Source organism: Corticium candelabrum, chromosome 11, assembly GCF_963422355.1.
Source record: "Corticium candelabrum chromosome 11, ooCorCand1.1, whole genome shotgun sequence".
NCBI classification, from domain to species: Eukaryota; Metazoa; Porifera; class Homoscleromorpha; order Homosclerophorida; family Plakinidae; genus Corticium; species Corticium candelabrum.
The window spans coordinates 4,009,178-4,019,951 of record NC_085095.1 but is presented as its reverse complement, the minus strand read 5'-3'; the positions used below and the strand labels follow the sequence as shown (position 1 = coordinate 4,019,951).

Here is a 10,774-nt window from a genome sequence, read left to right as displayed (position 1 = left end):
GTTCCTGCGATGCAGTGAACTGTCAATGGACAGCCTTCAAAGTAGTCTAGACAATGGGAAGTCTGCTCATTTCCATGACCCTGGACATCCGCTTCCAGGTGAGGTGTTCAAGTAGGAATACTACTAATGTTGTGTCATGTTGAAATATTAGAAATACCGCAAAAAGGAACTTAGCATGTGAAAAGTGGGATGGCCAGAACAAGTGCGTGCACGTGATGACTGGTTTAGTAGTGTGGCCAAGTTTCACCTGAGTCGGACTCAATGCATTTCACACTACACAATCACATCATTGTGTACGATAATACCAAAGACAATGTCCGAACGAAGTCACTATGCGAAATTAGTTGAATTAGCAGCCACAATTCCTCTACAGTAGGTGTCACTTCCTCTACCTCAAAGCGCTTTCGCCACATCCGCTGACGTCACGCATCTCAGCGTGGGTGTCAGTTGTTGTCTAGAGCTAGCTGCCGATTTGCGCGACAAGGCAGTGCCGTTTTGTTGTCGTCAATGTTTGCTCGCTTCGAGAGGCGCCCGGCGTTCTGCAGCTATTCAATCCGGTCGATTGACTGGAAAGGAACGCTGGAACAAAGAGACGGCTGCGGCTGGCTGGCGTCGGGAAATGCAAAGGGACTCGTCGGTCTGACCTACACAAGCGAGAATAATAACGTGACATCAATCGATACTCCTGCAGACGACGACATCAATCGAGCTCAACCTGCTCGCACGAACTTCAATTTGCGAGAGCACACGAAGGATGTATGTTAACTACATGGTTCCAATTTCGTTAGTTTCCTGGATTTTTATTGTCCTTTTTGCCTGCAGGTGACGCTCGTGCGATGGAATAAGTCGCAGCTACATCACAGACTGACGACTTGCGATAGCAGCGGGTCGATAGTAGTGTGGATGCCGTATGACGGTCGGTGGACGATTGAATTGGTCAATAATCGCGGTCTCGGCACGGCAGTCAGCGAGTTTCAGTGGTCGAGAGACGGCAGCCGTGCTCTCATTGCCTACACGGACGGTTACGTTCTTGTCGGGTCCGTCCACGGTCAGCGACTCTGGTCTAATTATCTCACTGTGGCTGCTTTTGCCGGGACTTCTGGTGTCAGGAACGACGAGACGAAATTGTTGGCCGCTACTTGGTCGCCAGACGATCAGTACATCGTCGTTGCGGATACTGCTGGCGAGCTAATCAAGCTCGATTCGCAGAATCAGGGTCGTGTAGTGAGTATAAACGAAGTGATGGTTGGAAGACTTCACTCCTCCTCAACAGATCAGTTTGCGGGTCTCCAGTGGAACAGACACCCAGTTGGGTCGGGCATGAGGAGCAGACTGACCATTTACACTAGTCACGGGGTACTGGCTTTGTTGACTCGGTGTTCTGACCCGATTCCGGTCATCACTCAGTCGGAGATCATTGATGGTAGCATTTCGTGGAGTGATGACCGTTCGATGCTTGCTGTTGCTGGATACTGGAAGGTAAACGGGTCTTCTGCTGTGCGTTTCTTTAACACATCTTTGAAACCGCTGTACAGTGTAGTCCTCAATTCTGAGGTTTGTTCAGAATGTTTGTTGTCTGTTGTTTACTGCTTGTCTACATTATACCATGTGTTGGCTAGAATTCTATTACATCAGTGTGTTGGGGACTCGGAGATGAGCGCCTTTTTGTTGCTGCTGGGCAGGAGATACACACTGCTGTTGTCTCCAAGTCTTCCTTAGCGTCGTTACATGACTTGAGCAAGCATGCAGTAGTGGAGAGCATCCAAAATGTGGATGATACATCAGTGCTGCCTCTTCCTACCAGTCTGAAGCAATGCCTGAGATCGTGCTTCTATCGTACTGTACAGGTGAGACATTGTTGTATTTATATGTTTGTGTTCTTTTGTCACTGATGGTCGTTTTCAGGGTTTTGATCCAGAGATGATGAGTCAGTTCAATTTTGTCAGTAGTCCTCCTCAATGCAGTCAGCGTTTGTATTGTACAATGGTGTGTCACTCTGACGATCCTCATATTGCTCGAAGACGAAGCGTGGCAACGTCTCACTTTACACGATATACTCTTTATATTGAATATCTCGGCGGGCTTGTTCCAATACTCAAAGGCCATCGGACTAATCGCTTGAAACCAACTTTTAGTATCAGTGTTGCTAAACGGAGGCCAACGAGACGTAAAGTGTGTCGTAAGACAAAGTTGACTGACAGCATGCGGAGTCATGAGAGTTTACTGAGTTCTGACGGTACTATGAGCAGTGGGGAGGAAGTTGAGACATCAAACCACTCTTCATCATCTTCGTGCTTAGCAGAAGTAGTTCACATTCCTGTTGACAACAGGGTTTGTCCAGATGACACTCAGTCTCTATGTGATTTCACCGATCCGTGCAGTCGGACTCTAGTTGGCGATCCTCTAGTCGTCGTGACTTCGAATGTTGCTTGCACAAAATTCAAGATGCAAGGGTTGGATCCCAAGGTTTCTCAACATCTTGGTTCGATTGTTTATAAACCAAGCCTCCTTCATCTCCATCCAAGAAAGATTGCCGTTTTGTTGCCTAATCCGGATCATCAACTGACGGGAGACTTTGACCAAGTGGCAGAAACGACGCTTGAACTTGGTGATGAGTTGGAAGACGATGATGACTTTGGAGAGAAGGCTATTGTCAGTCCTACTGCATCTCTAGCACACCAGTATGCTAGTCGGTTTACGGAACTCGGAGACGCATTTCGAGTGCAACGTTCTGGAATGAATCACGTACTCTATGACAGGAATGAGAGCGAGGGCCAAGTGTTAGTAATGCATAACCGAACACCAATATGGAACTCCCAGAGTCAGGTATATCAGCTGGACTTTGGTGGTCGAGTGACGCAGGAGTCAGCCAAGAATTTCCAACTAGAACTGGATGGCCAACAGGTAGGCAACGTTTTTATATACGTGGGTATTACTTACTATTATCTAGAAATCAAAAAAATTTGATCTTGATCGAGTGCAAAAATGTACTTTTTGTGTAGGTATTACAGTTTGGTCGGATAGGAGTTAATGCCTACACATTGGACTTTCAATTTCCTTTTTCTCCTTTACAAGCGTTCTCGTTAGCAATGGCAAACTTGACGCAGAGACTGAAGTAAGAGAAACGAATCTGGTGTGTGGTGGTGGTGGTGGTAGCATACACTGAGATCGATGTAATTAGTTACACACTTGGAGCATCTAGTACTTGACAGTAGCATTTGTTCTATACTAGAGGAATTGAGGTAGCTATTCATTGCCGTCGGTAGACAATTTTCCAGCAGTGTTGCAAAATGATTTCACACATCTCTCATTTGTGGACTGCAGTTTATTTATTGAAATTTGATTGACATGACAATTTGTATTACAGTTCTAGTAGATTGCCAGTTGAGGCATTATATGAATACAGATAGGGACAATTGAATGGTATGCCTTCTTTATTCTGTACAAACTCATGCACTCAAGTGCACAATATTCAGATGATAGCAAGTTTAATTAAACTGTCAAACGTTCACAGTTATGTTTACGCAAAAGTATTTATTTATACGAGATTGATTGGTAGTGATAATTTAAATTGGTAGTTATATGCTGTGCTTGACCAGATCAGTCTGGTTCATGAGGTCTCTCGTAAGCACCAGAGGCAAACCCTGCCTCAGAGGTGCTTAGACCATTGTGGCTGTCTAAACAGAAGACTCGACTTTACGTAGGATCCGACTGGATTCAAGAAGCACTGTTTTCTGTAAGTGCTGCGGGTTGTGATGACCTGGAATAATGTCCAGCTACCTATAATTAATTAAATTATTATTACTAAATTAATTTTAAAATTAATAAAAATTGGTAGTTACTATAAATTAAATTATTATTTCTAAATTAACTAAAATTAATTAAAACTGGTAGTTATAATGAATGAAATTATTATTATAATTTTAGTACTTCAAGGTTGTGTACTTTAGCAATATGAATATTATTTACTGGTATTATTAAATATGAACAGTGTAGTAATAGTCAATCTTCTATTGGCTGGAATATGTTGTGCCACTTGATGTAAAGGCAAAGTTCACCTGTAGCTGTAATGTGAAGTTTTCTCCATATTTTTAGACAGATACTGGAAAGTGGCATCAGACTGGAGTAATACCGCCATGCTGTTTATTAGGTCTGTCTTTAATTAATCTGTATCAGAGAATCTCTTGATGCTGGCAGGGTTGTTTGCATGCAAAATCGACTGTATGGTGCAGGGCAACAATTTTGCTGTCAACCTGTCCAGCTAGCGTCTGATTCAGATTGAAATTCACCAACATCAAGTGATGCTTGCGTTACCTGCACGCTCAAGTGGGTTGGCATGTGAAACATGACTTCATTATCTGGCATATCAACGCAAGGCATAGCTAGTTTGATGTACCAGCTAGGAAGAAAATCAATGACCGAGTTTCCAGCCATTCTTATCTGGGCTATTAAAATAATAATCCAGGACAACTATTGCAATGAGTTGCGGTTTTAAAGCGCGTTAGCAGTGGGGCGGGGAAGCCAATGGATTTCTTTTCTTGTGTAAAAAGCGTTTGACGAGTTTGTATAAATGGCTCTGCCTGTGCCGACTGTGGTCGTTCAACTTGTCCAATGGCTCATGTCTACTAGTAGACTGTTCTATAGTGGAGTAAAAGTTACTACTTGTCTACTTACTGTTTCCAAGAACAAAAATACTGTGACTCCAAGTAACAAAGGTAAAACAAATATTGATGTGTCACAGTGTGTGAGGTGGAAGAAGTCGACAATGATGTGATGGATGTGGAGCGTATCTCATTTGTTCATGACCATATTAGTGAATTTGAAATGAAAGCTAAGTTGAAAGATTTTTTCACTCTAATGAACAAGTTCTGTTTGATTTTTCTGTGACGAGAATGTCCAACCCGAGATTATACGAACAGCAGGAACATCACCAAATGGAGCACACATAGACTCGATCAAGCTAGTCTCTCTCCGCCTTTGTCATTCCCGGATTGTCAATCCTCGCTGGGGAATGTGAGGTACGTCTGGGCAGGTAGAGACTAAAGCACACAAGCCACCTTGGACTTTTGTAGTTGTAAAAGACAAAAGCTACAAAACCCGGATTAGAGAAATTGTTGAAAAAGAAGAACAAAGAAACTATGCAAGAAGAATGGGCACAATGGGTGGAAGACCTGAGACCTATCAAGACCACATGGGAGAAACCTTACCTGGAAACAGCTCCTTATTTGGTATTGAACCAAATGGAGAACATGTTGTTCACTACTATCATGAAATCATTTGTAGTATTGCTTGTAAATTTTTCTGCATGGCTTAGTGACTGTAACCTATACACCACTTAACGCAGGTCAGTCCCTTGAAGAACTATTGGGTTGTCCTGTCAACGAGAAGCTAGTGTTATTGCTGTCAGTCGGTTATCCTACCACAGATGCTACTGTTCCCAACTTCAGAGGAAGCCGCTGGAACAAATCATGATTTGGAAATAATTGACTGCTAACATTTGAGGTGTGCAATTGCTACAATAGTGGTAATAAACAGTGATTAGATCAGACCATTTCTTTGCTTTTAAACACATTGCTACTGTTTTAAAGATGTTTAAATCACAAAGATATTGAATCAATTTATTAATTAAATGTAATATTTGAAACTCACATCTTTACTGTTTATCTAGTTGTCTAGTCATTTCTTCCTATATCTGCAACAAACTAGGATATTATATGGCTACATAAATCACTTGATCTTGAAGGTAGTGCAAATCAACTTCTTTCCCAGAACTGATAGAAAACAAGCGACAATGGCAAACTGCCTAGAGTCAAACATTATTATTGTAATCATAATTAATATCTACAAGATTTGCAGAAGCTTATTACGTTGAATACCGCACGTTTTCAGTTAATGAATGAATGAATGATATTTTTGATTCACTCCAACTTAATGGTGTAGTTTCCTCTAGGGACAATGTAATCTATCAAACCAGTCTAGACTATAGTTTTACATTTGCTTTACCTGTGACAACTATAGTAATAAACGTTGACGTTTGCACAGATTTCTCAACAAAGATATAGATTTTGACAAACCTCTGGATATGATAGACCAGTCGCTGCATCTATAGGCATTGAAGACCGATCATAATAATTGCGATTTCTATCATGAAAAAGTTGTCATTAGATAGAAACATTGTAGAGCTGACTGATACTGAGCTGCATGACTGCCGTTGATATGATCAATACTATACCAATGTACAATTGCTGGTCATCATCGATTGAACACTTTGTCACTAAAGCTGCTTAAAAGCACATCATTGCAAATTTGGCTGGCACCTAAAAATAAAATTGGCTTTCTGTATTCTCAATTGACAATAATATAATTACTACAATATTGGAAAAGCCGCGATTGGTGAATGTGCATGCAGTCCACACCAAGGAGTGGTCAGTCTAAAGGACCCTGTAATTCTACAGACTGCTCTTTTGCTACTCTAAACCAGTACCCTATAGTCTGGTTGATTTTGCGCTTAATTAATAAAACGAAAGGAATTAATTCAATTACCATAAATATCTAAGCTTTATCTTTGCATGGTCTAGATATCACGTAGAAAACTAACACATGAATATCAACTTGATGCATTTGCAATGTGCATGTCAACGAGGATCCCCAGCAGTTGCGTTTGGTTTGATGCAGTTCAATAAATAATAGCTATCGTTCTCCAACTTCTCTGATGACATCAGAAACGTATATTGCGCATATTCTTGAAATACAATATTCAGTTTATGATTTCTCCAGTCTTCACCAGCACACAGTTTACGCACACTGAGCCCTTGCTTGCCTCTAAACTTAAGCTGCATTGCATATATGAATTCCTTTGTCGATCTCACTGAAATGCTGGCGTGCGAGATGTTGAATATACCACCGAGCTGAACTGCTATCTCTCTGACAGTAATCTCTACGCTTCCAATTAACTGTGATTGGCAAGAAATTGTCATTAATGATGGAGAGAGTAAAGTTTACATCAACTATGACATGCACTGTCGTTTCCCACCTCTGAATATCCGATTAGACTGGGTTTTGTTAGTTTCAAGGAAACCGAGCGTGTAAGCAGTAAGAAGAGAAGCAATTCGGATAGAATAAATAGCAGACACTGTAACCGTCAGCACGACATACAACTTGGTTCTCCTAGGCTTCAACCTTTCGTCTTTGTAAGGTATGAGTGCTGTCAACTCCGTGTTCTGTGTGGACACGTAGCCAATTCCGTTGCAAGTCGCGATCGGACAGAGAGAACGACCACCTCTAGATGAGTCGAGTGAATTCTCAGGTGGAATGTTGTAGTCAACAGGTCGAGCAACAACTGGGCGATCTGATTCCTCTACCCATGTGTTCAGACTCAACACTAGATGTACGTATACTTGAACACTGTGGAGATGTAACGCATGCACAAGCACTGCAGCTGCTCTGTCCGTGTGCACTGAGAGGTAGCTAGAAGTGACAGCAACTGACAGTGTCCGTGCGCACGCCTATTAGACCTATACGCTCACGTGATGCTAAAGTTAATTTTGCAAAAAAACTTTTACATTGCAATATCAATATTCGGTACTATAAAGTTAATCTAATACGTCTCCAGACATAATATATATGAGCATCTGCACTTGATAAGTCGACATTCATGCAAAGCACCATTGTCTCTAACAAACCAGGCTATATCTCTATATAGTACTTAGATCACTCTTGAAGATACGTGTTTTCATCAAATTACTGCTATTAATTAAATAAACAACAGTCGTACGTCTTACTATTGAAAACTTAGAACAATTTCGTATAAACATCTTGTACAGAATCTACTGCGTTATAGTTCTGGTTGATTTTGTGCTTAACGAAAGGAATTAATTCGATTATGAAATCTATACCGTTTATGAAATCTATAGCGTGCTGTACCTTTGATCTAATTACCGGTAAATGATAAATACAGTTTGCTGTGTCACGTGACTGCAGTCTGCATGCCTAGATGTTCTACGTTCATACACTTGTACATGCATATTTCTACTATTTTATCTATTCATTTTACCACATTAAAGTTTGTGGAATATCACAGTTGCTACTCTAATACAGTAGAATAGTTGAAGCACAGCTATACAATTTTTTAGTAAAAAATTAACTGACAGTCCACCTAACTATACAGCATGGCTAGTTTCCTAGTGCATAGTTACAGTAAATTAATTCCTAAATGTATAAGCACCATTAATAAATCCATACAGTTCCATTCACGTAAAAACTATACAACAATCGATTTTATCCACTATCAAAACGTACAAAAATAAAAAGTAAATATCAACTTGATGCCATTTGCGATGTCTCAAGGAGGAGCAGGTGTGCCTGGTTTGATGCAGTTCAATAGATAATAGCTATCGTTCTCCAACTTCTCCGATGACGTCAGAAACGTATATTGCACATATTCTTGAAATACAATATTCAGTTTATGATTTGTCCAGTCTTCACCAGCGCACAGTTTACGCATACTGAGCCCTTGCTCGCCTCTAAACTTAAGCGACATTACATATACGAATTCCTTTGTCGATCTCATTGAAATGCTGGCGTCCGAGATGTTGCATATACGACCGAGATGAACTGCTGTCTCGCTGGCAGTAATCTCTACACTTCCAACTGTGATTGGCAAGAAGTTGTCATTAATGATGGAGAGAGTAAAGTTTACATCAACTATGACACTGTCGTTTCCCACCTCTGAATATCCGATTAGACTGGGTTTTGTTAGTTTCACGGAAACCGAGCGTGGAAGCAGTAAGAAGAGAAGCAATCCAGATAGAATAGCAGACACTGTAACCGTCAGCATGACATACAACTTGGTTCTCCTAGGCTTCAACCTTTCGTCTTTGTAAGGTATGAGTGCTGTCAACTCCGTGTTCTGTGTGGACACGTAGCCAATTCCGTTGCAAGTCGGACAGAGAGAACGACCACCTCTAGTTGAGTCGAGTGAATTCTCAGGTGGAATGTTGTAGTCAACAGGTCGAGCAACAACTGGACGACTGATTCCTCTACCCATGTGTTCAGACTCAACACTAGATGTACGTATACTTGAACACTGTGGAGATGTAACGCGTGCACAAGCACTGCAGCTGCTCTGTCCGTGTGCACTGAGAGGTAGCTAGAAGTGACAGCAACTGACAGTGTCCACGCCTATTAGACCTATACGCTCACGTGATGCTAAAGTTAATTTTGCAAAAAAACTTTTACATTGCAATATCAATATTCGGTACTATAAAGTTAATCTAATACGTCTCCAGACATAATATATATGAGCATCTGCACTTGATAAGTCGACATTCATGCAAAGCACCATTGTCTCTAACAAACCAGGCTAATCTTTACATAATACTTAGATCACTCTTGAAGATACGTGTTTTCATCAAATTACTGCTATTAATTAAATAAACAACAGTCGTACGTCTTACTATTGAAAACTTAGAACAATTTCGTATAAACATCTTGTACAGAATCTACTGCGTTATAGTTCTGGTTGATTTGTGCTTAACGAAAGGAATTAATTCGATTATGAAATCTATACCGTTTATGAAATCTATAGCGTGCTGTACCTTTGATCTAATTACCGGTAAATGATAAATACAGTTTGCTGTGTCACGTGACTGCAGTCTGCATGCCTAGATGTTCTACGTTCATACACTTGTACATGCATATTTCTACTATTTTATCTATTCATTTTACCACATTAAAGTTTGTGGAATATCACAGTTGCTACTCTAATACAGTAGAATAGTTGAAGCACAGCTATACAATTTTTTAGTAAAAAATTAACTGACAGTCCACCTAACTATACAGCATGGCTAGTTTCCTAGTGCATAGTTACAGTAAATTAATTCCTAAATGTATAAGCACCATTAATAAATCCATACAGTTCCATTCACGTAAAAACTATACAACAATCGATTTTATCCACTATCAAAACGTACAAAAATAAAAAGTAAATATCAACTTGATGCCATTTGCGATGTCTCAAGGAGGAGCAGTTGTGCCCGGTTTGATGCAGTTCAATAAATAATAGCTATCGTTCTCCAACTTCTCCGATGACATCAGAAACGTATATTGCACATATTCTTGAAATACAATATTCAGTTTATGATTTCTCCAGTCTTCACCAGCGCACAGTTTACGCACACTGAGCCCTTGCTTGCCTCTAAACTTAAGCTGCACTGAATATACGAATTCCTTTGTCGATCTCATTGAAATGCTGGCGTCCGAGCTGTTGATGACTATACCACCGAGCTGAACTGCTGTCTCTCTGACAGTAATCTCTACACTTCCAACTGTGATTGGCAAGAAATTGTCATTAATGATGGAGAGAGTACAGTTTACATCAACTACGACACTATTGTTTCCCACCTCCGCATATCCGATTATCCGGGGTTCTGTCAGTTTGAGGGACACCGAACGAGGAAGCAAGAAGAACAAAAGCAATCCCGACGCGATAGCACACATCGTCACCGTCAGTCCTACGTACAATTTCGTTCTCCGCGGCTTCAATCGTTTGTCTCGGTAGGGAATGAGAGCGACGAGTTGTTCGGGGCTCTGACCCGGTTCGATGTCCACCGTTCCTTTCCCGTGACACGTCGGACAAGTCATCGTCTGAACGTCCGCACTCTCCACGCTGCCCGACCGATTCCTCTGTATTGACGCATACTCACCCCTCACTGTCCGACGGTTACTGGCACCCGCTCCCATATTGTTTGCAGTACCTGGGCGTGTCTAGCAAGCC

General features: G+C 41.1%; 3 protein-coding genes and 1 pseudogene across 4 annotated transcripts; 2 read left to right on the top strand and 2 right to left on the bottom strand.

Moving 5' to 3' along the window:
- The first annotated feature begins 397 nt into the window (after positions 1 to 397).
- Positions 398 to 3,505, top strand: LOC134186698 (tubby-related protein 4-like). The gene is made up of 5 exons (XM_062654722.1): positions 398 to 756; positions 823 to 1,554; positions 1,620 to 1,847; positions 1,906 to 2,904; positions 3,003 to 3,505. The coding sequence occupies exons 1-5, from the start codon at positions 508 to 510 to the stop codon at positions 3,117 to 3,119; spliced, it is 2,325 nt and encodes a 774-aa protein (XP_062510706.1). The 5' UTR covers positions 398 to 507; the 3' UTR covers positions 3,120 to 3,505.
- A 1,065-nt stretch (positions 3,506 to 4,570) lies between these two features.
- Positions 4,571 to 5,483, top strand: LOC134187141 (iodotyrosine deiodinase-like; annotated as a pseudogene).
- A 2,542-nt stretch (positions 5,484 to 8,025) lies between these two features.
- On the bottom strand, positions 8,026 to 9,083 carry LOC134186824 (transmembrane protein 106B-like). The gene has a single exon (XM_062654887.1). It carries the CDS (start codon positions 9,044 to 9,046, stop codon positions 8,342 to 8,344), a length of 705 nt encoding a protein of 234 aa, XP_062510871.1. The 5' UTR covers positions 9,047 to 9,083; the 3' UTR covers positions 8,026 to 8,341.
- Positions 9,084 to 9,698: 615 nt separating this feature from the next.
- Positions 9,699 to 10,772, bottom strand: LOC134186279 (transmembrane protein 106B-like). 2 transcript variants are annotated; one of them, XM_062654200.1, is made up of 2 exons: positions 10,402 to 10,772; positions 10,196 to 10,325 (listed from the first exon to the last, which is right to left on the bottom strand). In XM_062654200.1, the coding sequence occupies exons 1-2, from the start codon at positions 10,738 to 10,740 to the stop codon at positions 10,314 to 10,316; spliced, it is 351 nt and encodes a 116-aa protein (XP_062510184.1). In that variant the 5' UTR covers positions 10,741 to 10,772; the 3' UTR covers positions 10,196 to 10,313. The 2 variants fall into 2 exon arrangements, with proteins under 2 accessions (XP_062510183.1, XP_062510184.1); XM_062654199.1 differs by having other exon boundaries at positions 9,699 to 10,772.
- Positions 10,773 to 10,774: the final 2 nt, after the last annotated feature.

Bases quoted from the DNA above. Each gene is read 5' to 3' on its own strand.
- LOC134186279 (XM_062654199.1), bottom strand. From the start codon at position 10,740: ATGGGAGCGGGTGCCAGTAACCGTCGGACAGTGAGGGGTGAGTATGCG.
- LOC134186824 (XM_062654887.1), bottom strand. From the start codon at position 9,046: ATGGGTAGAGGAATCAGTCGTCCAGTTGTTGCTCGACCTGTTGACTAC.
- LOC134186698 (XM_062654722.1), top strand. From the start codon at position 508: ATGTTTGCTCGCTTCGAGAGGCGCCCGGCGTTCTGCAGCTATTCAATC. The intron at 1,555-1,619 runs GTTTGTTCAGAA...TGTGTTGGCTAG, and splicing joins GTGTAGTCCTCAATTCTGAG to AATTCTATTACATCAGTGTG. The intron at 2,905-3,002 runs GTAGGCAACGTT...CTTTTTGTGTAG, and splicing joins TAGAACTGGATGGCCAACAG to GTATTACAGTTTGGTCGGAT.